The 27,143-nt window shown below is 40.2% G+C and overlaps 1 protein-coding gene across 2 annotated transcripts in view; it reads left to right on the top strand.

Annotated features, from left to right (window-relative positions):
- The first annotated feature begins 4,488 nt into the window (after window positions 1-4,488).
- Window positions 4,489-27,143, top strand: part of cers6 (ceramide synthase 6) — a 99,462-nt gene continuing 76,807 nt past the window's right edge. Inside the window, exon 1 of one of the 2 annotated variants that reach the window (XM_002936753.5) lies at window positions 4,489-4,876. In XM_002936753.5, the coding sequence (XP_002936799.3) occupies window positions 4,707-4,876 (170 nt within the window). In that variant the 5' untranslated portion in view covers window positions 4,489-4,706. The remainder of the gene's footprint in view (window positions 4,877-27,143) is intronic. The other variant, XM_004917706.4, reaches the window with a different exon arrangement.

The following is a 27,143-nucleotide window of genomic DNA, read 5'->3' as shown; positions in this document are numbered from 1 at the left end:
CAAGCATGGCTGAGAATTCAATTTGTTCTTTATGTGTGATATCATTTTGCTAGGATATAACCCCTTAAATGTATGAGTGTGCCAGCTAATTGTCTCGCTATATAGAAGCTGGACAGTGCAACTATCTATTACAGCTTATGGCTTCCACTGCAACATTATTATCCAAAGATAACTTTCTTTTAAAATGAAATTTCTTTTAAAGCCCTGAGGATAAAGAAGAATAGAGTATTGTTAAGCGCCTAATACTCTCTGACAGTCACACACTCTATAGAATCCATTCGCCCGTATTATATTCTTTATAGAAACTCTAATGTGTACACATAATTGGTCTGGCGGGGCAGGGAAGAGATCCATTGTCCCAATGGCACATTTTGCTAAAATGTATAATAAAATTGGGCAATTACTTTGTTTTAGGAGCAGTTTGAAATGCCATCACACGTTATACAGTAGCAGTTCTGGACTGGGATTCAAAATATGCCCTGGCATTTCAAGAACACAAAAGACCAAAAAGCCCCCCCCACTAAATAGTGACTGTCTGAAGACAGGACACTTTGTGCAAAAAAGGAAATAATCTTTTTTTTAACCATTTTTTTTTATAACAATACTTTCTTGAATTTTAGGAAAAATTTCATGAGGGTAACTAAAGTGTAAAAGATGTTGTAAACCAATAAACAAAATACTGTCCCACTGCGCCCCCTAGTTGTGCTATAGAAGTTGCCAAAAAACATAATTATAGATGCAAGAAAATTCACCACTGAATAAGACATTGGGATAAAGGACAGAAACTGTGCTTAAAGCTCCCAACTCCAATTGCTGGAACAAAGAACATGGTACCAGATTTACAAAGATCAGCTGGGATTCTCATTGGAGAATTTCGAATACAACCCTGATGTTGCTGGACTACAGCTCCCAGCATGCCTCAATCTTCATTATATGTTACATTATTCTGGGATTTGTAGTCCACCAACAGCCGAGTAAAGTTTGGTTGAGCAGTGTAGCACAGCAGGGTTTAGTACCCCTTTAATGAACATACACATTTATCAAAGCCGACAGATGTGTCAGTTCCAGTGATAGGTGAATCTGTCTTGTTTTACTTCACCGACTTTTTTTTTTTACTGCTCGACTGTTATTTGCAGCCATTGGAGTCTATGAATATAAATTCCACTTATCAATAGCTCAGTTCTTCACAATGTGTTTGACTGCTTTGAGCATTTTATCAGACGTTGGGAGGGGGCCCCTGCAGGGGGTTATGGGGGCGCGGCTGGGGAAGGCCGGTGGGGACACCTGGGGAGTGCGTGGCCCCCAAGGCAGTAGCCCATGCACCCCCCCAATTCGACCCTGGTCTTAATGGTAATTAAGAGACACTAAACCCAACCATAATACTGTCCCACTGTGCATCTCCAGAGGCATGGATCTTCATTTCTATAGAGCTTTGGTGGCTTTGGGCTGGTACAAAAGCCCAAAACACATGGCCATATATTTCTAGGCATATTCTTTTGTAGGCTTTAGTTTCCCTTTATGCACATTTTCCTATCACTGAACAAGTTTGCCCTTATCCCCATGTCTAATTCCAGTATAATATAATTATATTATCTCTATATGTAAGATAACAGCAAGATATCCGACTCAGTCTCGGTCAATTTTTTTACATTTATAATAAAGATTTTGATCAGTAGAATTCTTATCAGTGAATTTTCTTGCACCTACAGTTACTTTTTTTGGCAACTTCTATAGCAAAACTAGGGGGCACAGTGGGACAGTGTTATGGTAGGGTTTACAATATGGTAGGCTTTAAGAATACAACTCTGATGTTGCTGGGCTACAGCTCCCAGATGCCTAAGCCTCCATAGTTTATTACATTATTTTATGATTTGCAGTCCAGTAACAATTGTGTATAGGGCAGTTGAGCAGTGCAGTACAGTGGAGTTCAGTGTATTTTTAATGCAGACATTTTGCATTTTTGTCAACCTGAATATTAAATTCTATGTTGTTGTCAGAGGGAAGAGGTGACTTTAACTCCTAAGAGCTAAATTCAAGGTGAACGGCCCCTATGAGCAGTACAAAATAGTCACAGCAATAACCCAGCGGAATGCCCCCTGGGAATTTTCTTTTTCTAGACGGCTTGCACTACAGATAAAAGCTCCTTATTGGCTTGCTGTTAGTCAGCAGGCATTCATTGCACATTTCCTCCCATTAGGCTGCCCCACTACAGAGAATAGAGGCAGTTCACATCTCACACGATTAGGGGAGCATTTTACTGAAATTACTAATGCTAATCTTTTTTTTCCCTAGGGGGTTTGATATAAATGGAGTTAGCAAATGATATTTATAATACCATTACTATGAAAGCAAGAGTGTCTGGTTAGATTCTGGGTTGCTTTGATTACTATAAAGCAACAGTAAACTATAAGTGCATGATATTGTGGCTCTAAATATGCGGCAGTGGTGTTTAAATGGACAGCTATGCCTAAAGGGGTTGTTCGCCTTCAAATTAACTTTTGACATGATACAGAAGGTGATATTCTGAGACAATTTGCAATTGGCTTTCATTTTTTAGTATCTGTGGTTTGTGAGTTATATAAAACTTTAAGAAAAGTAATAAAAAGCAGCAATAACAATAAAATGTATGTCTTACAAAGCATTCGTTTTTTAGATGTCGGTGTCAGTTACCCCCATTCGAAAGCTGGAAAGAGTCAGAAGTGGAAGGCAAATAATTAAAAAACTATAAAATGCACATTTTCCTATCACTGAACAAGTTTGTCCTTATCCCCCATGTCTGATTCCAGTATAAAATAATAAAGGAAAAAAATGACATTATTATTATTACTATATTATTATTATATTACTATTATCTCAATTTTTTTTACATTTATAATAAAGTTTAGTGTACACTAAACAGTATCTAAAGGCAAAACTTAAGTCCTGAATAGAATCTTGTACCCAGATTCAGTCCCCTTAGCAGAGCTGCAGTATGTGTTAAAAGGTACAGCAGCCCTAAGGCTTAAAGGAGACATATCATATAAAAATGATGAATGTACCAGTGAATTATACTCATCTATATATAGAAGGATTGTGCTTAAAAAAGTTGTGTTTCAGACTGATTTATTGAGAAATTCCACCAAAACCCCACTAGCCCTGCCCATTTGTTCTCTTTTTGCACATCTCTGGATGTGCAGGGGGGCCGGTGGAGTACAGGCACTGCAGGATAGGAACCAATCAGCAGCTAGGCTGACCTGATAGAGAACTGAAGCCTGTCTGTGCTTGTGTGAGTGCAAGGCTGTGATTGGCTCTCCCCCTCCTACTGTGCTTCTGGCAGGGACTGTTAGGACACGCCCAGGCCCGGATTTGTGGAGAGGCCACAAAGGCCCGGGCCTAGGGCGGCACAAGTTTAGGGGCGGCACAAGTTTAGGGGCGGCATGGCGCCCCGCCACAACAGAATTTTTAAATTTGGCTCCCATACGGAGCAGTTGGGACCTCTCCCCACTGCTCCGTATGGGAGTTTAAATGTGCGCATGCGCACTGGTTACGCACAATCGCGCATGCGCACTTGCGGGGGGCAGGGGGGGACCAGCGGGGGCGGCCTTGGGGCGCCCAGAAGTGAAATCCGGCCCTGGACACGCCCACTCTTCATTTCAAACATGGACAGAGAACTGATAGGATCTATAGGGAGCTCCAATAAAGGGACCATTTTTACAGATAGGATTAATTTTTAGGCCAAAGTGAAACCAGCACCGTATATAATTCATAATTGCCTACAAAATTAGGGTTTTTCCCATTTATCCAATATGTCTCCTTTAAAATATATCCTCCTCCATTTCTGTTCCCATGTTCCTAAGCTGCTGCCTTCTGTACTGATCCAATGACTTTGCTTGCTTGGACTGACCTACCGTAGTATCAAAGGTTCTTCTGGGGTGGGTCTGGGTTCTAGTAGGCCACCTCAAAGGAATCTCCATGGGCTCATCACAGTTTCCATCATGGGCCCATATTTGATTGAGAACTCAGGTGTGCCAAGTACAGAAATCTGCAACTAAATTAATGTGTTTCTGGGAGGAGTGCTGAACTTGGAACTACATTGTTTCAGAATTCAGGCCCAGCAGTGCAGAGGAGAGAAAGGGACAGAAAGCTAAGACTTTCAGTCAATGGAAAGTTCAGCAAATAGAAATTTAGAATTAGTTATTTTAGGATTCACTTACAATTGAATATTAGTGGTTTATAGGAAAGTGCTATATTCATTGGTCTGGATATTTCCAGGTCTCCTGTTGCTCATGTAGAAACATCCCATGATCTCTGGAAGGTGTGGGCACCTGTGCCAGTTGGGTGCCACTGACTATACGAGGCTGAGCTACAGGGACACACAGACACATGCACTAAATTGGTCCAAGGCAAAATAAATGAGCCGCTGTCCAATACGGGAGCCGTTTCCAGTAATAGTGCTGCGTGTCCTGGCCAATCACAAGCGCCCTTACAAGCGCACAGAGGCTTTGCGGCTACGGACGCTCCAGTGAGCGGTGTGTGAGTGCGATGTGACTCCGCCCCTTTGCTAATGATGAGCAGGGACAGAGCCTGGGAATAAAGAGGCGCTGCTGCTGCTGCTGCTACAGGGACGCTGCGACCCAACGCCTGCCTCTGGAGCGCATCCCCCCTGCCTTGGCACCGAGCCCCCCTCCCTTCGTACCTGGCACACCCACACAGGAATACAGGGCAAGATGGCAGGGATCCTAGTTTGGTTCTGGAATGAGAGATTTTGGCTGCCTCACAATGTTACCTGGGCGGATCTAAAGAGCACCGAGGAATCCACTTTCCCCCAAGCCGAGGACCTGTACCTGGCCATCCCACTGGCCTTCTGCATCTTCTGCATCCGGCTCTTCTTTGAGAGGTAAAGGGGCTGGGGATTGTGTGTGTACCTTCACTTTCCCCACTTACTCATCATCATCATCATCATCATCATCATCAAGCTGCCATAGAGCACACAGAACAACATGTATAGCTCTGAGAGTCTGGGCTGCTGCAGAACCTCTTGGGGACACATCTACCAGCCATATCCCTGAAGGCAAGTGATGCTGTGATTGGCAGCTTCCCTGCTCAAGAGTTTCTGCTCTAACTGCCCAATGTCCAACTTTTCTATCAGTTTATATAATTGAACCCCACATCCCCCCTATTCTATCCAGGGTTCTTGCTGCTGACTTACCTTCACAACTTGCCCTTTGTGCAACCACTTAGTTTATGAACTGAATAAGAGTCATGTGGCCACAACACACATCTTGAGAAAATTTGCAATTAGTCTTTATGCTTTTGGGACATTATTTTCTAATAACAATTATTTTTTAAAACTTTTTTTGTTTTCTGACTCTCTGACTTGAAAGATTGGCTTATGGGTTGTTGGGCTCAGTGTTCTATTCAGGCATTGCAAGTTCTTTTGAGATTTACTTTCCCTTGAAATCATTCTGCATAGTTGATAAGGAAATAATGTATTTAATAGAACCCATAAGAATTATATAAGCGGTGTGGTGAATTGCAGGCAATCAAAATCTATCCTAGAGAGTTTACAATCAATTCAAGGAAAGCAGCTGCTAAAGGGAGCATTTTTGGATGCTATATATGTGAGTGTGGGCTGCACCCCCCGAATCCCCTCGTTGTAACTGAATGACATTGTGGGGATAGCCCGCTATCTCTCCTCTCTCGAGATTGTGCTTATACTGCCAGTAGGAGGCAGGATCTTCTTAGTTGCCTGGCAGGTATTTATAGCTTCCCTTTGATAAGGATCGGGAAGGAGAAAACAAAAATGTTTTACAGATTAACCTTGTGTTCTTGCCGAAAGGGAAATCAGAAGTGTATCCTTCAACCTTCTGGCAGGGTTATGGTTAAATCAACCAGGTCCTCTCCAGCATTGTCCTTAGGCCCCTGAAAGTTCACACACCTTTACCCACCTGTAACCACATGAAGGAGACAGGCGCTGCCTATGGCAGACCCAGAGATTGCTTGGGGCCGTGCTGCACATTTAATGGACTGCCCATGTCGCATTCATAATCACAGGACGTGGCTTCATGTGAAAAAGAATTCCGACTTCCGCGAGTTTTGTTTTGCTCAAAATGCCACTTATGCCCTGCGCCAGAGTAATGTGGACCTTTTGAGATGGCCACAGTATATAAAGCTCTTTCTTAAAGGAAATGGAAACACCATGGGGGTGCATCACTTTAATTATCACTTATATATGGCTTTGTCAGTTCCCTGGCAATAAGTAAGAGGAAGGACCTGCTAGATCAGGTATATTATAGTACACTAGGGGTCTCCAGGCAGGTTTGTGCCCCTAGTGCTCATTCAGAAAGCACTTCTATTTGGTATATATATGACATCTGTACCTCCCACAATTAAAGAAGAAGCCCCCAGCTGGTTCTTCTTTTAGCAGAAAACTGCACCAGCCTGAGGTACTTCTGAGTGAGCACCACTGAGTGGTGGTTGGGTAAGGGGCAGGATTGAACATTCCCCTCATGTAGACATGTGCTGGATGCAGGCGTCTTAGTTTTCATGTGGGATGCGTCAAGAGGTGCAGACAATGGGGAAGGGTGCAAAGTGCAAAAGGTATGGTGACTTGCACCCAGTGCCACCATCAGTACAGGCGCCATCAGTTGTTTTCTCTGCTGGGTATTTCTGCAGCACATGTTGCATACTGTTGGCTTGCTTCTTTCCAGTAGCGGCCAGTATTAGTTTGGAAATCAAGCATCTACCACAAAGACCCAATGTAGAGCTGTGCAGGGGGGTCAGAGGCTGCCATGTCATTGCTGAGCTGGAGCACGTGCAATGAAACACCAGCATTTTTAAGAGTATGGGCAATGCAGTTGAGTAGGGGAGTCAATTTAGTTCTCTTTTAAGCAGCGGTTGCATTAGACCTCTGTTTAAATCTTTCACATTTGAATCTATCATTCCAAATTACTGATAAGTGGCCTTAGGCCTATTTTAGGATTCTGTCTGAGCTGCAAACCGTGGCACACCTAGAAACATTTGTATGCAGACACTCACACTAGCCAGAGTGCTCAAACAGTGCTTTGTTCACAATTGCCATTCCAAAGGAAAATAGAAAGATTTTAAGTGCTTTTTCCATGGGAAATTGTCGTTTTTTGATGCTGCTGATGGCAATAATTACTAACCCAAGGTTGAGGGGTTCCAGATCATCCCTTAAAACAGGACACAAGAATATAGCCATGCTGCAGGGTTGACTAGGAAGTATGTACATTACTTTTTCCAGTAATTTTTGAGTGAAGCTTATTGGCACTGTTTATTCTGTGCAGGATGGGCTTCTTTATCCATATTCTTAGCCGCATGTTTCTATTCAAAAGGTAAAGCCCTATACAATAAGGTACCCCCTACTGTTAAGCTTTAGAAAGAAACTATAGAGTTTCTTGACTGTAATGCCATGAGGCTATACACTAAGTGATTTTTATATAGGTCATGAAACTCCAAGGTGGTTTCTGATATCATTAAATATTATGGTGAGAGTTTTCTTATCTCTGATTATACTTATTGGTTTCCTGGGTAGGCTTGTCCTATGAGATGCATGAGCAAGTACTAAAGGGGTGAGACGATAAAAGGCTGCCTGTGCCACCTTTTGGAGAACTAGAACATTATCTGTTTCAGCCTTGGAACTTAAAGGGACCCTAAACCCTGCTGCACAGCGCTGCTCAACCAAACTTTACTCAGCTGTTGTTGGACTACAAATCCCAAGGTAATGTAACATATAATAAAGGTAGAGGCATGCTGGGACCTGTAGTCCAGCAACATCAGGGTTGTATTCTTAAAGCAATATTGTCCAATAAAACTTTTCAGGCTTTCCAGTGCCCGCTGCAGCATTGAAATGCAAAAAAATCCTCCAATGAGATTCCCAGCTGATGTGTGTAAATCTGGCTCCACGTTCTCTGTTCCTTCAATTGGAGTTGGGAGCATTAAGCACAGTTTTCCAGCACTGAACGAGTCTGTCCTTCATCCCCATGTCTCATTCCTGTGTCATATAATGAAGGAAAAAAAGACATAATTATCTCTGTATGTAAGATAAAAGCAAGATGCCTGACACAGTGCTGTGGGCCTTTTGCCCTCCTGCATGTTTTTGCCTGCATGTTATCTACCCACTTAGATTGTAAGCTCTATGGGGCAGGGACCTCCTTCCTTCTATTGTACTTACCACATATCACTCAATCTATGTATGTTTATAGTTATTTATTTCAGTATTCCTCTTTCCTACTTTTTAGTACTGTAAAGCCCTCTACATTTTGGCGCCTCCCCAAATGTGGGCCATTTGTTGGTACTTGTCTGCTGAGACCCTTCTCCAGGGCTGGGCTTTTGACAGGTTCCTCCTGTCTAGTAAGATACCACCCAAGACCACAGCCAATATTTTAGATTTGCTGGCTGGTAAATTTGTAATTCCCAATATCGCTGCCCCCCAGTCCCCCTCCCTGTTTATCTTGGATCCTGCAGTGGCCCTACACCTTACATCACCATCATTATCAGTGCCACAATAGATTTATATTCATCTAAAATCTACATAATATAGTAATATAATATAGTCATATAATTGTAATTCAGCATCTAGCAAGTTACTTATCGCTGGGCTATAGAGTACAACACCTTATTATTACTGACAGCATATAGTAAATCTTACTCAATTACATACAATTCTGCCTTTCCTGCTCTGTAAGCGTCACCCGGTAGATCCTTGTTAGATCCTTGTTAAACTGACACAATCTGCTCTCACTTGAAAGAAACCCGTGTAACAAGTGACAGGGCCGACAGAAAGAATCGCTGGTAGGAACAGGCTTCCCACAGCCTGTAGCATAGCAATAATATAGGTACTCGCCAGCCGTGCAGCCATGCAGACTTTTGTATGTATGAATTTCAATTATGTCCCTCTTTAGTAAAGGCGATGTAAACCTTCCATACAATCAAACTCTCTAATATAGACTTCTGTGCTTAATTACACACGCAAGAAGATTCTCCAATAAAAATCATCTTTACCAGCTCTACAGCACTGAGACTACATTGCAGTTGTTACATCAAACTTTAGAAGGGCAGATATAGTGCTGTTTAGAATAATGTACAGATATAGAACCCATTATCCAGAATGCTCGGGACTAAGGGTATTCCGGATAAGGGATCTTTCCATAATTTGGATCTCCATACCTTAAGTCTACTAAAAAATCAATAAAACATTAAACCCCATAGAATTGTTTTTGCATCCAATAAGGATTATTTATATCTTAGTTTGGATGAATTACAAGGTACTGTTTAATTACTACAGAGAAAAAAGAAATCAGTTTTAAAATTCTAAATTATTTTATTAAAATGGAGTCTATAGAAGATGGGCTTTCCGTAATTCAGAGCTTTTTGGATAATGGGTTTCCGCATAAGGGATCCCATACCTGTATTTCATTCCTTGTATGAAACCAAATATAGAGAGTCGAGTGTAAGCAGGTGTTTAATTACTACAGAGAAAAAAAGAAATCAGTTTTAAAATTCTAAATGATTTGATTACCTGTATTTCATTCCTTGTATGAAACCAAATATAGAGAGTTGAGTGTAAGCAGAACAGGCAGGATTCCCATTGGAGGTTGCTCTTGTATCAGTTGTTCAGGTGTGGGGGTTCTGCAAGGAACATACAATATAAACATGGGTTTCTTTGTCCTGGCCACCATTGTACCGTGTGATTGAACATCAATAGGGATATCTCTGTGTTCAGTTCTAGAAAAAATATACATTGTTTCTTTACTATAAACTTAATAATAATATTGAGCCGAGGGGGTGAGGGGTACATATTGTATCATTGGAGGATTTTTTTGCATTAAAGGGGATGTAAACCCTGCTGTGCTGCACTGTTCAACCAAACTTTACTCAGTTATTGCTGGACTACAAATCCCAGAATAATCTAACATATAATGAAGTTAGAGGCATGCTGGGAGCTGTAGTCCAGCAATATCAGGGTTGTATTCTTAAAGCAATATTGCACAATAAAACTTTTCCAACACTTTTCCTCAAATCTCTGCAGCCAATGAACAATCCTGCAATGAGAATCCCAGCTGATCTGTGTAAATCTGCTTCCCTTTTCTTTTTTCCAGCAATTGGAGTTGGGAGTATTAAGTTCACTTTCCTGTCACTGAGCAAATCTGTCCTTATCCCCATGTCTGATTCCTGTGTCATATAATGCAGGAAGAATAATGACATAATTATCTCTATATGTAAGATAACAGCAAGATGCCTGGCACAGTGCCGGGAATCAGCATTCTCAATGGTCAATTATTTTGCAATTATAATAAAGTTTTTTTATCAGTAGAATTCTTATTGGTGAATTTTCTTGCATTTATAATTGTGTTTTTTGGCAACTTCTATACTAGGTGGTGCAGTGGGACAGCATCATGGCTGGGTTTACAACCCCTTTTAATTGAGATGCTGTACATGAAGAGCTATGGAAGAGGTTTAGTAAAGGGACACTAATCCCTGCTGCACTGCACTGCTCAACCAAACTTTTCTTAGCTATTGCTGGACTACAAATCCCAGAATAACTTATAATGAAGGGTGAGGCATACTGGGAGCTGTAGTCCAGCAATATCAGTGTTGTATTTTTAAAGCAACATTTCACAATAAAATGCAGAAAAATCCTCCAATGAGAATCCCAGCTGATCAATCTGGCACTATATTCTTTGTTCCTGCAATTGGAAGTTTTTGGTCAGTAGAATTCTCATTGGTGAATTTTTTTGCATCTATAATTATGTAATGGCAACTTCTATAGAAAATAAGGGGTGCAGTGGTACAGTTTTATTATTGAGTTTAGAAGTCATCCCTGATATTCCTGATTTAACCCATGCCAGGGTCGGTATATGCTGGGAGCTGTATTCCAGCAACATCTGGGTGTGCTGTGCTTGAAAAATGGTTATTCCAATGCATATCCTGCCTTCAGATTAGGCCTTTTCTTGCCAAGAGGTTCTATATGTAGGATGTGTCAGGTTGCCCTGGGGGGAAGAATATTGTTGAATATGAAGTGCAAGATTAAACTCATGCAGTATTTGTTTGCCATCCTGCTTGACATAATTTATAATTGATCTCTGTGGATTACAAGAAGTGTGATTGTAATTCTAATTAATTGTAATAGAAACACATTAGGTATTTAATAATCCTTGCTTCCTCAGATCCGTATCCCTTATTAGGACTCTGGGCCTCCTGATCTGCATGCTCGCTTACTCATTTGAAGGTTTGTTGGGTAAAAGGAAATATTAATTGATGGCTGTTATTATTTAGCTGGTAAATCCTGCATTACAAGTACAAAGGATCCCCCCAGGGTGCACGCAGGCAGCTATAATCATTTTTGTTTCTTGTGCTTTGTGCTCCCCAGTGACGGACATTATCTAATAAACAGACACGTGTTCTACTGGAACATTTCTCAAACCAGTGCTTTGGGAGCACCTAACAGCGCGGAAATTCCTTTTCAGCTTCTCACAATATTCTCATAAGGCAGACGTGGCAAGGATTAGATTGACTGGCTGATCTGCACTTAAAGATGCTGTGATGATGTGATACTGTTCCAATGCCTAAAATGTTGCTGGACTACAACTTCTAACCTATTCAAGCATATTATTAAAGGTTAAAGCATGCTTGTAATTGTAGTCAAGAGATACAATGATTTATTATTAAAGCACATTGTAATAGAACCTGTTCTAAACTCTCTAGGGACAAAATTGATAAAAGAGAGGATCCTCCAATGAGAATCTCTCCTGCTCTGTTTATGTTGACAATTCTTGGTTTAATATGATCGTTGGATCATTGGAACGGTCACTGAGACCCAACGCAACCAAAACCGTAATCGGGGCTTCCTCCCTGGCCCAACAGGTTCTGACCCCAGTGATCTAAACTGAACTATATCTGCCATTGAAGTTTAATTATAGAGTAATATTGGCAAGTAACAAAAATGTACAGTAATCCCAATATAGGCAGACCAGGCAGAGAAAGGATAAATGATAATTGGTAAATGGGCAGGAATATGGGTGGAGCAGAGAAGGAAATGAGCGGGGTAGGGGTGAGATTGCGAGTATAAAGGCTGATTAGCGAGGAGAAGTTGAGGAAAGGGGAAGGGGGAGATTTATAATGTATAACAAAAAAATTACTGGAAAGTACATTGCCAGTAAATTTGTAATACCGGTGCTGGTGATCTACCGGCTAGGTTGGTTAACTACCGTCCAGGTGGCAACTCTATTCTCATTGGAGAATCCATTTTGCATCTAGAAGTAAGTTTGGCGTGCCTCTTTTGGTCAGTGCAAATGGGTCAGATTTAGAGTGGAAAATTATTAGTTATAAGAAGAACTAATAGCCTCCTGCAATGTTTTTCATTTACTACTAGGCTCCCTAGTGCCTAGGTCATAAACACTCTTCCTCCAGAGATGTATGGTACAAAGAGGCTCTTTCTTAAACACTTAAAGGTGGCCGTAAGTGGGCATATCGGGAGAAGTGTATGGCCACCTTTAGGCACCAATACATAAGGCAGTATCTTCTGGCTACATTTTGTAGTGTTACTGGGCCTTTATTGGGGACATAAACTCTTGCCAGCTATTCAAATTATAATTATAATTACAGATGCAAGAGTAACAACCATTGAGTATCCTACTTGCCAGGGATATGTCAGCCATCTTGCACTTAGTGGGGTTTACCAATAAATCCAGCAATGATCATGTGACACAGAGAGGGAAACAGACTTGATGAATGCTGTTGCTATAAGAATCCATCTGTAATGCAGTAGGACCACACATTGCAGCATTGATAACCTGCTAAAGAATGCTGGGCGTTGTGCAGAAAAAAATTGCTGAAGAAACAGTTATGAAAAGGTAATGTCCCCTTTAAAACTTTTATGTAGAGACAGATTTACTAGATTAACATATTGTATATTAATATAGAAGGAACCGTTTATTCCAAACCCATTTGTTACTTGGTACAGCAGTCATGTGGATACAGTATGTCAGAGGGGACAATCATTCTTTTCTACTTATGTTTTCCCCATTGTGCTGTTCCCACCGTGCAGCATACGATTTAAATTCTTTCAGATTACACGAACGCTCTCTCAGAAAGCTCAATTTTAGATAATAGTTCCCACAGGCATTGTATACTCCCATCATGCAGTTCATCTGTTCATAATACTTTGCCTTCTGCCTTGGCACCATTTGAAGCACTTTAGGGACCCCCTTAGCTTTGTCTTTTATATCCCTTTGTATTTGTCTTCATAAGGGAACATTCCTTTCTTGATTTGTTTTCCCTAACTTCTATGAAGTCTCATGAAAGTTTAAAACTTGTAAACCATTATGTGCTCGCTGCTTGGCCGCAGTCCTCCTTATTCCCTTCAATACACACCCCTCTTTGCTTGTACACAGAGATAACTTTAAAAAGGACAAAACTTTGCATAAAGGGGTGCTTCATTTCTAAGGAGAAAGTCATTATGGCATTTTACTGCCAATAGATTTGCCACATTAGTGCCACCTAGAATGCTATATTTATTCTGCAGAAAGCTTTAACATACCCTAGAAGCTCCCTCTGATAGCAGCTGCCATTTTAGCTTGGTCTTGGTAGCTTCCTGCTGCAGTTATAGCCCTTGGAAGCTCAGATCACACATTCCCAAGGGTGGGGGAAATGAGTTTGTATGCATTCTTATGGGAGGGGGGAGCAGGAGAAGGGAGGGGGGGGGAAAGGAGGGACCTGAGCAGACTCAAGCCCCAAACCTGAAGGAGCCCTAAAAGAGAGGAAGTCTGATACAGAAGAACATGTTCACAAAAAAGGAGACAAGAAATCCTGTGTTTCTTTTTATAGAGGACTCAGTGCAGCTTTTCCATGAGTGCTTAAAGCTGTGTTTTCATATACCTTTCTTACTTAGTTCTTACCTTTACTTCTGCTTTAAGTTAGTTAGCTAACTACTTCTAGCAACTTTGTAATTGGTTTTTATTATTTATATTTTATAGTTTATGAATTATTGGCCTTCCTCTTCTGCCCCTTTCTAGCTTTTAAATTGGGCTCACTGACCCTGGCAGTCCAAAACTATTGCTCTGTGAAACTACAGCTTTGCACTTCCTATTTAGCCCCTCACCTATTTATATTCCAGCCTTTGATTCAAACAACTGCCTGGTTGCTAAGGGAAATAAGACCCCAGCTGCTGAACATAACCACAAAAAATACAAAATGAAGACCAATTGCAAATTGTCTCAGAATATCAATGTGTACATGATACTAAAAGTTAATTTAAAGGTGAACTACACCTTTAAAATTCTCCAACATCTGCCACATAGCTCTTAAGTGTTGGCACGCTAAAAAAAAGAATTCTGTAGTAAATGGTGGTGGTCTAAAAAGCTTTTGTTTGACTTATATGAACGTGTCAGGATATGGGAACAGGAGATGACTTTGCAGAGGGCAGACATTAATAGATTACAGAAAGCTTTGGTCTATTGTTAGAGACTGTATCAGGTTTGGTCATTGATTCGTAGGCAAAATAGTCATTTCTCAGCCATATAGAATATAATTAGCATCATAAATATTCAAAGGACTTTATGAGCTTTTCTTTTGCCCTGACAAGCGCAGATTAATGTCAGTATATTTAGGGACTGTGAACACATGCAAAGTTTATTCTTGGTATTAATGCTGAGGGTGCCAGTATTTAAAGGGACGGATGTACTTATTTAACTGGGCATGTATAAAAATGTTGCATAAGTGCTATATGAACTACTAATATTAAAAAGGATCTATAGCCTAAAATAAAATTTACTCTTTACTCCCCTCCCCCATCATCTGTCTCTTCATGGAGTCAGATTTTGATTGCGAGTTAGGTCTCATAAATCCTTTGGGGGGGTTGCACACTTTGCTTAGAATGCTATTAGAGCTAACTCTTAAAAAATAACTGGCTCTTATGTAATCCTGTCTGGCTACATGGTGGGGTTTGTGCTGAAGTCAGTTATTTTGTTCTAATCTGCTAGGAAAGAAAGCCCCCCTAAAAGATGTATTAGACCTATCTGTCAATCAGAATCTGACCCCGACTTCTGCATGTAGAGAGAAAGATGAAAGACTGAGAGGGGAATAGTGAAGAGTAATTTACTTACAGAATTTTTAATTGGTCATATTTAGAAAGTCTCATATTTCCATGAGACAAAGCTTATTACATTTTAATTTTCGCAATAGTTCCCCTTTAAATATGTGTGGACAGACTAACAGGCATTCAATTCCTTAGATCAGTGGTTCTCAACCTTCCTGATTCCGCAACCCTTTAATACGGTCCCTTATGTTGTGGTGACCCCCAACAATAGAGGAGTGGTGTCTCAGTTCCCAAGACCATCGGAAATATGTGTTTTCTGATGGTCTAAGGCGACCCCTGTGAAAGGGGTCCCGACCCACAGGTTGAGAACCGCTGCTTTAGATTGAAGGAGAACCATAATACTGTATATACTCGAGTATAAGCCTAGTTTTTCAGCACCCAAAATGTGCTGAAAAAGTCACCCTCGGCTTATACTCAAGTTGGGTGCCATGGGTCCCTCCACACTAGCCCCCTCTCTCCTTTGTGTGCAAATTAGGCCACCCGCAACCAGACCCTCCAGTGCCCTGGCCTAGGCTCCCACTAGCAATACTTATTTCCCCATACATCTCCTCTGGGACCGGGCAATGAGCGTGGGGTAGTACTCATATTGTTTTTGTTGACCCTCTTCTCCGCTTACAGAGCTAGTTTACTGTTTTTCTTTGAAATAAATATTGAAAAACATATACCCCACTGATGCCTCAATTAATGTAATTTTATAGGTATTTATTTTGATTATTAAAACTTAGCAGTAGCTGCTGCATTTCCCACCCTGGGCTTTATACTCGAGTCAATAAGTTTTTCCAGTTTTCTTAGGTAAAATTAGGTCCCTCGGCTTATATCCGGATCGGCTTATACTCAAGTATATACGGGTAATCTTCCTCTGATTTGTAAACCATTACCCAATCCCCCTTAGGCTCCCAGTGTAATGCAGCCAGTCCCTCCCTCACCTTGATCTTCACCTTGTGAAAAGATCAATTTTAGGACTTGAAGTCTGTCTGCTTTCCATGGTGGGTAGTTAACAGATTCTCTTGAAAGGGACGTCAAGTCCCAGAATCCATTTCTTCACAAAGGAATAAGGTGAGGAGGGGTTGTATGACTCTATCCACTATATGTAACTAAAGTACTAAGTTTGCCCAGTAGCAGTCACCCACAGAAACCAATAAGATGTTTGCTTTTAACCAGGTGACCTGTAAATTCTTCCTGCTGATTGGTTGCTCTGCACTACTGCTCCTGGGCAAACTTTGCATTTCATTACATAACAGTTTCTGACCCTTAGTTGGCTTGGTAAATGGTTTCACAGTATGAAGACCATTATTCTTTCCAAAAACACAGGAGTCACTTTTGGAGCCTCATGTTGCTCTAAAATGGGGATAAATCACCTCTTAAGATAATTTTTCCATTAGTAATATGTATTGCAGAGGCCTTCCAGCTGCTTAAATTGCTGGTCCTTCTGTTTCTGGGTGACATATCCCTAATAAGTCGTTGGAGCTGTTATTTTAAAATTTCCATGACTGCCTGGTGACTTTATAATTCAAGACATTTTGACATAATGCATTTCTAGTGGCATAATACAGAAGGTTGAACATCACCCAAACAGGTAATGTCTATTTCCTCAGCCACTACAGTTTAATAAAAGGAAACAAATACTCTATTTAAAGGGGACCTGTCACCCACACATAAAAAGCTGTATAATAAAAATCCTTTTTTGAAATTAAACATAAAACCCAAATTCCTTAACACATCCATACCCATTATAAAAGCATTTAAAAATCCCAGCTGTAATCATATATTGCCTGCCCCGCCTCTATGCCTTAGGTTTTCACAAAATGGCGCCTGCCTGCTTGCTGTGATTGCAAGCAGGCAACTATTCAAAGGAAACTATTTATAATTTTTCTATAGTGTAAGTGAAGTTGATTTCGCTTGACAAACACAATAGAAATTAGTTTGAAATCATTTCTTAGGGTAACAGGTCCCCTTTAAATGTATAAGTTCCATTACCCACTTACTGATAGATAGGTTTGACATTTTTTTAAAGGAGAACTGAAGCTCAGCAAAGAAATAAATAAAACATTTTACACCTTTTGTTTAGGGGGCTCCGAAGGCAACCACAGCCTTTTAGCAGGGAAGATTTGTGCCACTAAAGGTTCCCCAGTAGACCCCCATCTTCTTTTCTGCACATTCTCTGTGCTGCTCCCAGATACTGAGCTTAGGGACCAACTCACAATATAGAAGTATAGGATCTGTTATCTGGAAAACCTGTTATCCAGAAAGCTCAGAGTAATGGGAAGATCATCTCCCACAGACTCCCTTATAAAGGGGTTTTAAAGACTCATGGAAAAAAGATGAAAAGGACACGATTTGAGAAAAAGGTAGAAGTGTCCCTGGAAGCTTTCCTGTAGGTATCGAGACAGAAGGAGTGGCTGTCATTAAAACAATGGCAAGGTTAACATGATGCTGAGGAAACCTAGTTTAGAGCAATTCCCTGTATGACTGTGTATGAGAAGCACATTCTCCTGCCATCTGAATACAGCAGAGCTCAGTGCGGAGACCTTGACTGCCGCTGATGAAGGTCACTGTTTACCCTTTGTCAGGGCTGCTTCGTGGAGTGATCACTGCTAAATCTGGGCAGAAAGTGAAGAAGAGAAATTATAGCACTGAACAATATTTGTTATCCCATTGGTTCGAATGGTGAAACAGACATTAATTTTATTTACTGCAGAGGCTCTTTATAACATTGCCATAGCGCTTATTGGGAGCCTTTATTATCTGGGCTGATTAAGAGATGCTTAATTGGTTGCAACTCCTAGACAAGGGCTGTCAGGCAAAGAGTTGCTTGCCCACTTTTCATTTCTGTTTAAAGCAAAACCACATGGGCAACCAAGTCACACAGGGTGGTACTATGTGATATAGCTATCACTGCCCCCCCCCCCCCCCCAGTGTCAAAAGGGACACTAAACCCTGCTGTGCTGCCCTGCGCAACCAAACTTTACTCGGCTGTTGCTGGACTGCAAATCCCAGAGTAATGTAACATATAACGAAGGGTGAGGCATGCTGGGAGCTGTAGTCCAGCAACATCAGGGTTGTATTCTTAAAGCAACATTGCACAATAAAACTTTTCCAAAACTTTCCCCCAGATCTTCAGGACCAGCAGCTGCATTAAAGGAGAAGGAAAGGATAATAAACAGTTAATCTCAAGCTGCAGGCATACCTTCAGTTCTCTCAATAGTGCCCTTAAGTCTCCCCATATTTCTCCTGTTCAGATGATCAGAAGCCTCAAAGGAAAAAAAAAAACGCTGAGCTCTGTAAAGAAAATTCCCATAATGCCACGCTCCTGCACCAAGACTGCTGTACATGCGCAGTTTGTAAGACTATGAGGAAGTTTCCTGCTGATTGGCTCAGATCACACATTCCTAAGGGGGGGGGGTTCTTAGCATTCTTGAGGGAGGGGGGAGCAGGAGGGAGGAGAGAGCTGCACAGACGCTGGCACAGGAAAAGAAAGAGACAAGAAATCCTGTTTCTTTTGACAGAGAACTTAGTGCAGCGTTTCTGTGAGTGCTTATGGCTGTATTTACATAGACCTTTCTGATAAAGCTTACTTAGTTTTTAGCTTTCCTTCTCCTTTAAAATGAAAGAAATCCTCCAATGAGAATCCCAGCTGATCTGTGTAAATCTGGCTCCACGTTCCCTGTTCCAGCAATTGGAGTTGGGAGCATTAAGCACAGTTTCCCGGCACTGAACAAGTCTGTCCCTTTATCCCCATGTCTCATTCCTGTGTCATATAAAGAAGGGAAAAAATCACCACAGCCAGCGACTGCTTTAAAATGCAAAAATCCACCAATGAGAATCCCAGGTGATCTGTGTAAATCTGGCTCCATGTTCTTTGTTCTTGTAACTGGAGTTGGAAGCACTTAGGGCTGTGACAGACGGGGAGATTAGTCGCCGCGCGACAAGGGAGATTTGTAATCTCCCCGTCTGTCACAGCCCTAAAGGAACAGTAACACCAAAAAATGAAAGTGTTTTAAAGTAATTAGAATATAATATAATGTTACCCTGCACCTTACTATAGTTTATATAAATAAGCTGCTGTGTAGCCACGGGGGCAACCATGCAAGCTGGAAAAAAGGAGAAAAGGCACAGGTTACATAGCAGATAACAGATAAGCTCTATAGAGTACAATGGGGCTTTATTTGTTATCTGCTATGTAACCTCTGCCTTTCCTCCTTTGATTGGCTGCCCCCATGGCCACAGAGCAGCTTTGTTTATATTAACTATAGTAGGGTTTCTGGAGCAAACAAACCAGTTGTACCTATTGCAGTTTGCTATCACTGAACAAATCTGTCCTTTATCCCCATGTCTTTTTCCAGTGTCATATAATGAATGGAAAAAAATGACATAATTATCTCTGTATGTAAGATAACAGCAAGATGCCTGACACAGTGCTGGGAATCAGCATTCTCATTGACAGATTCTTTTGCATTTATAACAAAACATTTTTTGATCAGTAGAATTCTCATTGGTGAATTTCCTTGCAACATCTATAGCAAAACTAGGGGTTGCAGTGTTTTTGTTGGGTTTACAGCCCCTTTAAGTCACACAGTCTGATTGTTATCATTTGCCCTGCTTGTGGCTTGTTATCAGCATCATAACAATGCTCCTCTCTCCGTGCATCTATAGAACTCTGTAGGTCATATTACCGTGCATTGATTCTGTTTGTACTGATTAGATCAGAAACATGTTCTATCCCCTAATAACGCACACACAATAACTGGTGATGAAAAATAGGGGGAGATTTTATACAAGAGATAATCTCACATAGCAACCATGATAATGGCATCCCTATCAAAAATTAAAACCCTCTGATTAATGTATATTGAAAAGCAGCTTAGAATGAATTTTTCAGTGTATTCCTACAACATATTTATTGGGGTGTTATTACTCACAAAGGGTTGTCACAACTCATATAATACAGTAATTAACATCACTCTCTCATGACAAAAATATGGCTATAGTAAAATTAATGGAAAAAGAGGATAATCGGTTAGCTTTACTTATTTGTTTAATGCAGTTTGAATAATAATAATAGAATCAGGTAAAGTGATATAAATATTGGACATTGTTTTCCATCCTATGTGCCTATTAAAAGGGTTCTAAACCTATCCGTTAGGATGTCCACTAAGCCCCCTAGTTTTCTGTAGAAGTTAATTACCATGTTTGATAGAGATGTAAGAAAATTCACTAATGAGACTTCTACTTCTTACATACAGAGATTATTGTGTCTTTGCGGCTTCATTATACAGGTATGGGACCTATTATCCACCTGGGGTTTTCTGGATAAGAGATCTTTCCGTAATTTGGATCTCCATAACTTAAGTCTGCTAAAAATCATTTAAATATTAAATAAACCCAATTGGCCTCTGTTGCCTCCAATAAGGATTAATTATATCTTAGTTGGGATCAAGTACAAGGTACTGTTTTATTATTACAGAGAAAAGGGAATCATTTAACCATTAAATAAACCCAATAGGATTGTTCTGCCCCCAATAAGGGGTAATTATATCTTAGTTGGGATCAAGTACAGGTACTGTTTTATTATTACAGAGAAAAGGGAATCATTTAACCATGAAATAAACCCAATAGGGCTGTTCTGCCCCCAATAAGGGGTAATTATATCTTAGTTGGGATCAAGTACAAGGTACTGTTTTATTATTACAGGGAAAAGGGAAATCATTTTTAAAAATTAGAATTATTTGCTCATAATGAAGTCTATGGGAGATGGCTTTTCCGTAATTTGGAACTTTTTGGATAACGGGTTTCCGGATAAGGGATCTCATACATGTATTACACTGGAATCAGACATGGGGATAATGGACAGACTTGTTCAGTGAAGGGGGAAATCCTGGTGGTCCCCATTAAGGTATACCTATATAACACTGGGGTGTACAGTGAGCCCCTAGGCCCCCTGGTTAGAGGCTTTTCAGTTGTGGTGTTCCTTTTATTTGGATGAAAATTATGGGTAATGGATGAAAAAATTTGACACATCTGGACCATATATATGATGTATGAGTATCTGTTGCCAGATTTATTCCCTCTCGTAACAGTTTTGTGATGCTTTACCTTGTGAATTGAAGCAATAGATCTTCTTTGTGTTTATGCTGTGTCTTGTCTTAGATATACCACTATATTCCCAGTAATCTATTCTGCATACATATGAAGCCCAGCACTCATTTATATTAGTTAAACTATGTACTGAAAGTTCCTCATAACTAAGTGAATGAAGCCTCAGAGCCACGAATATTGGTTTTGGTGTTCAAAATATATCATCATAAAAACATGCCTGTAGCCACTCGAGATTCATTATTTACAGTTCATTAAACTGAAATTTATTCTAACAAACATCATGGTTTATCATTATTAGTGGCTTCTCTAGTGCAAAGGCGGAATTGTTGGTACGGAGTAAATATAAAAATCTTCCATTTTGCTGGACAGAAAAGTCAGTTTTGCTCTTTCATATTTGAAACCTTAATGAGGGCAGTAAATGAATGTTTATTTTCAAACACATTAAATAAAAACTGTCTTAATGTAAATGCATTCATGATTTATGATGATGTTGTCAAAATAAAAAGTGTGCTTCCTTGTGTCTGAAGATTGACTAAAGTAGTGGAGTTTTGGGGCAAAAAAATGAATTCTTTGCACTTCTCCTTCTGCTAGTTGAACCTTTGTTAGCACATAAGGGGCAAAATGCATTACTTGAGGGTGCAAGGGACACTGGTACATAAGGGAGAACTATTCCTATCAATGAATACAGCTAGATATGCTGTATTTTATGTACTGAGCTTAATAATACAACCCTGATGTTCCTGCACTACAGCTCGCAGCAGCATTATATGTTACATTATTCTGGGATTTGTAGTCCAGCAGTAAAGTTTGGTTGAGCAGTGCAGCAGGGTTAACATCCCCTTTAATGCACAAGCCTAAAGATTCAGCATATCTATAAAAGTAATGATCCAGGTCTTCAAAGTTATCCACAGGAGCTCCCCATCTTGGATTTCATTAGGAGTGTCAGTGACACATGCACATGCTCAGTGTGCTCTGTGCAGCTGTAGATAAGCTTAGCTTAGGGGTTGTCGGAAATTTCAGCATATCTATAAAAGTAATGATCCAGGTCTTCAAAGTTATCCACAGGAGCTCCCCATCTTGGATTTCATTAGGAGTGTCAGTGACACATGCATATGCTCAGTGTGTTCTGTGCAGCTGTTGATAAGCTTAGCTTAGGGGTTGTCGGAAATTATCAAGCAGAAAATGATGTAATAGAAGCTGATGATATGGAGCAATTCTAATACAGATTGGACTCGTTCCTGGGCTGCCATGCCATGAAAATGTGAATTACTAATCAGCCTTGTATCATGACTTTTATTTTCTAAATATACTGTGAGTCTTTTTCTAAACTCAGGTAAGTGACAGCAGCCCAGAGGATGTTGTAAGAATCAGGAGAAAAGAAGATGGAGGGGCTACTGGGCGGATCTTTGAGGCACAGATCCTCCCTGCTAAAGGGCTACGGGCAGCTTGTGCTTTGTGCAGCTTTTCTGCTGTACTTCTTTGTTAAGCTTTAGTTCTCTCGCCTGCCTTTAGAAGTTTGTAAGTGCAGGTTCCATGCATCCATTGGCACATGTGGATGCCCATTGTCTACCCTAGCGTGCTTGTCTTTGGCTGGCAGAATTATCTAAAGCTGTAAAACTGTTTGGAGCCAGATGCATTATGTGCATTATCTGTTATTCTTTTACCACTAAAATTATTTTCTAAATGTTGCTTGTAAATATAATGATGCATTAGATCAGGGCTGTCCAAATGAATATGTCCCCCATTAATTTTATGGCTCCTAGCCTGCTCAAGAGCTCCATGGTCTTACTGACTACTTTCCACAAACTGAAAAAGTTAGTGCGGGAAAATGTTGCAGAATTTTTAAATTGTCGCACCGAAACCTTGATTTTTTTCAATTGTAGCACAGAAATCCAATGTCAAAAATCCAAAAACCTCTTAAGTTTCGAAGGAAAGAAGGATCCCCCAGGGAAGAGGCATCTGCCATTGACTTCTAGATGAAATTTTAGCAATTGTTACACATAGTAAATCTTGAAAAACTATGTTTTTTTTTCCTGCAACTTTTAGAGAGATATATAGAGATATTTATATTAATTTGGCCAACTCTATGGAAAATATTTGGATAGCACTGCATTCGGGTAACCACATCAAAAAGTAAATGCAAGCCAAGGAATAAAAATTACAAGTGATAAATCCTCCCCAAATTGCTCTGTTGTCTTAAACCCCCCCACAAATCTATAAGCTGGATTTGTAAGACTTGAGACTGCTTGTTTCTGGTCGATGGTAACTCTTGGCTTTACTCTTGAAGAACACAGGGATCTTCAAGAAATCAACAAGGAGGCTGCTCAAATTTTACAATCTTACTGTATTGATTCAGCACTATTGATTGCTTTGGATAAATTAGAAGACAGACCATCAGTCATGGGAAGCCTTTAGCCTTTATTTTTTATGGGTTTATTTTCTTTAATTCTGCAGTGCTGTGAGAAGGCTTATTACTGCAAAAGAGACATGACGTTGTGTCCTTCCACTTGGGACTTGCAATTGAATAACAACTAGAAAGGATGCCGGTGGCACTTTCTTTTTCATGCCCGTGTAGAGATGGAGAAAACCTTATCCTGACCTTTTGCTCAGAGACCCCCACCATGTCTTCTCATTTAAAGGGACAGCATACCTGCTTGTTCAACCTGAGTTTAATGAATAAAGCTTACCCAAAAACATACTTACCTGTAATTTTAATCACAAATAATTTTGTTTTTCTTGAGTGAAACAGGACAAACATGTTTGGTCTTTGCAAGGTAGATAATTAGAATACAACTAAAGAGATCTGTGAGCCAAAACAGTCACAACAAAGGGAATGGGTTGTATCCTGATCTACCGGATAAAATATGAAGTACCTTAAATAAGGACATTTAAGATACTCCATGTTTGGTCCTTGTGAGGTAGATGATTGGATTTGCTTAAGAAAAAAACATAGATGTTCATGATTAAAACAGCAAGCAAAAATAATGTTCAGCGCAAACCCTTTTCATTGCACTTATGTTAAACAAGATTTTATACTGCCCCCTTAAAAACAGATCACTGTTGCTTTTTGGGATTTTGAGTCAAGTGCATGGAATTGTCTTGTTATCGAATATGGTGGGATTCCTGTACATTTATGCTTGGCAAGATTTTACTTGCAAAATGGTTAATTGTATAGTGTTGCCTTAAGAATGTATCACTATAGTTGCTGGGCTAATGATCCTGTTATGCTTTTACCTTTGCTAATATGCTAGAGAAGGTTGGAATTTGTAGTGCAGTAACATCTGTTGCCATCTTACTTAACATACCAGCCATTACATAGTTAAGCTGGGTTGAAAAAAGTCAATCATGTTCAACCCCTCCAGTGCACATATATAGACTTATACTGACCTATCTATACACTCACATACATAAACCATATATACCAACATCAATACTAACTGTAGATATTAGTATCACAATAGCCTTGGATATTCTGCTTGTTCAAGAACTCATCCAGGCCCCTCTTATAGGCATTAACAGAATCTGCCATTACCACATCACTAGGAAGGGCATTCCCCAACCTCACTGCCCTCACCTTAAAAAAACACCTACGGTGCTTCAAATGAAAGTTCCGTTCCTTTAATCTAAAGGGGGGGCTTCTGGTGTGCTGATCACCCCCCCCCATCTGTCTATAGTTCCCTCTAATGTACTTGTACAGAGTAACCATGTCCCCATTGTCCAGTATTCCACTCTGTGGCGGCCCCACTGTGTGCAGGACCAATGACTGCCATATTTGCACTTCTCTGAAGACTGCTGTCCTGAGGACTGAGAAATAGACTAATGTATTTGTATGCTGTATGTGTAAATGTATGCTAATATAGAGGCTTACAGCTGATTCCTGCTCCCAGCTCTATTGATTTTATATTGACTTTGCATTTTGGAGTGCAGCTTGAGGACAATTGTCCTAATCTACTCATCTGCCCAAAGAGATAAGTTGGCATTAGAGAGAACTAATATCAATATCCTTGGAAGGCATTTGCGTGTGGTTCTTTATATTTTACTGCATGGCAGCACATGTTTTTACTGATCTCATGTTTCCCAGTGTGTATGTACCCTTGGGAATAAAGACCAATACTGAGTGCAACTTTTGTTACTGATCAATTTTTATACATTGGTCCCCATTCACATGGGAACTGATTCATTTGAAAACATGAGATCAATAAATCCATGGGTTACCATAGGCTCCTTAGAAGTGGTGTTAAAATCTTTCCTGTGCGGTTCAGTTGCCTTTATTCCATAGGCTCCGTACACAGGGTGGTTACATGAGTCTGTAACTTTGAGAGTGGAGACCAATACTTAATGCCATCAAAAGTGGTCTTTGCTCAAGTTTTAATTGTGTTAATCCTTTTTCCCTGGTCGTACTCCATATCAGCACTATCTGGGATATCCCCGCCCCCATGCCCCATCAGAAGGATCCTCCCCAAAGCTTTAAAAGCCACCCCCACCCCCTCTATGGCGTCTTTGTTACGAGCTTTAAGACTACCATTGCATAAGGGATGGGAACATGCTGATATGGAGTACTCCCAGGAAAGGAAAATCACGGTAAGTATGATACAATTTTCCCTTGTCTGCATTACCATGGGTACAGACCCACTGAAAGATATGAGATCTGTAAACCCATGAGTTGTCATAGGCTCAATAGAGATGGTGGTCACAGGGTGATTTTTTTAAACATCTTTATTGTGGAAAAGGCATTTAAAAAACACCCTTTGACCACCGTGTACGGAGTCTGTTGTTTGTTATTCTATATTCCTGACACCCTTCCCCATGAATGCGGTCAGTGGTACAGGGGCACTAGCTGATCAATAAGTGGATAAGTTACCATAATTCAGAGTGAGCTGACCTGTGCTACTGCAGTAACTACCTGTTCTGCAGTGTTAATAACATGAATATCTGTACTTTTAAAACACTTTCCCAAGGTTGCACTGACATGGTGGGGCCAGGAAAAAGGAAAGGGACCGGGGATAAGCCAAGGTTTAGCTGACATGGAGATAGGCCAGGAAAAATAATGGTAAGTATAGACACATTTTCTGTTAGAATACAGAAAAGAAAATAGGTAGGATTTTGTAAAAGAAAAATAAAAAAGTAAAAAAAAAGAAAAATGTTCAGTAAAGCTTTTAAAATGGAATTTCTGTAGGAGTAATTGTTGGTTTTGTAAGATGTTCAGTTGAGTTGAATGTCACTCTGCACTTTTGATGTGGTTGTTCTTTATTATGTAGTCTGCTTTATCTTTGCCTTGCAACTCAACAAAATCAACAAAAAATGGATATTGTGCAGTATATTTCCACTCTTGCTTTAAAATCTTTTATTGCTTCAGTCTTCAGTGTTTTGTTAAAGTGGTTGTAAACCCAACTATAACACTGTCCCACTGCGCCCCCTAGTTTTGCTATAGAAATTGCTGGAAAACATAATTATAGATGCAGGGAAATTCATCAATGAAAATTCTAATGATCAAAAATTTTTATTTTTAATGGAAAAAATCCACCATTGAGAATGTTGATTCCCAGCACTATGTCAGGCATCTTGCTGTTATCTTACATGTAGAAATAATTATGTCATATTTTCCCTTCATTATATGACACAGGAATGAGACATGGGGATAAAGGACAGACTTGTTCAGTGCTGGGAAACTGTGCTTAATGCTCCCAACTCCAATTGCTGGAACAGAGAACATAGAGCCAGATTTACACAGATCAGCTGGGATTCTTATTGGAGGATTTGGATTTTAAAGCAGTCACCGGTTGTGGAGATTTGGGGAAAAGTTTTATTGTGCAATATTGCTTTAAGAATACAACCCCGATGTTCCTGTACTACAGCTCCCAGCATGCCTCACCCTTCACTATATGTTACATTATTCTGGGATTTGTAGTCCAACAACAATTTAAAAGTTATAGTTAATTGTGGTGTCTCC

Source organism: Xenopus tropicalis, chromosome 9 (assembly GCF_000004195.4).
Source record: "Xenopus tropicalis strain Nigerian chromosome 9, UCB_Xtro_10.0, whole genome shotgun sequence".
Lineage (NCBI taxonomy): Eukaryota > Metazoa > Chordata > Amphibia > Anura > Pipidae > Xenopus > Xenopus tropicalis.
This window is presented reverse-complemented; position numbering and strand designations above follow the sequence as displayed.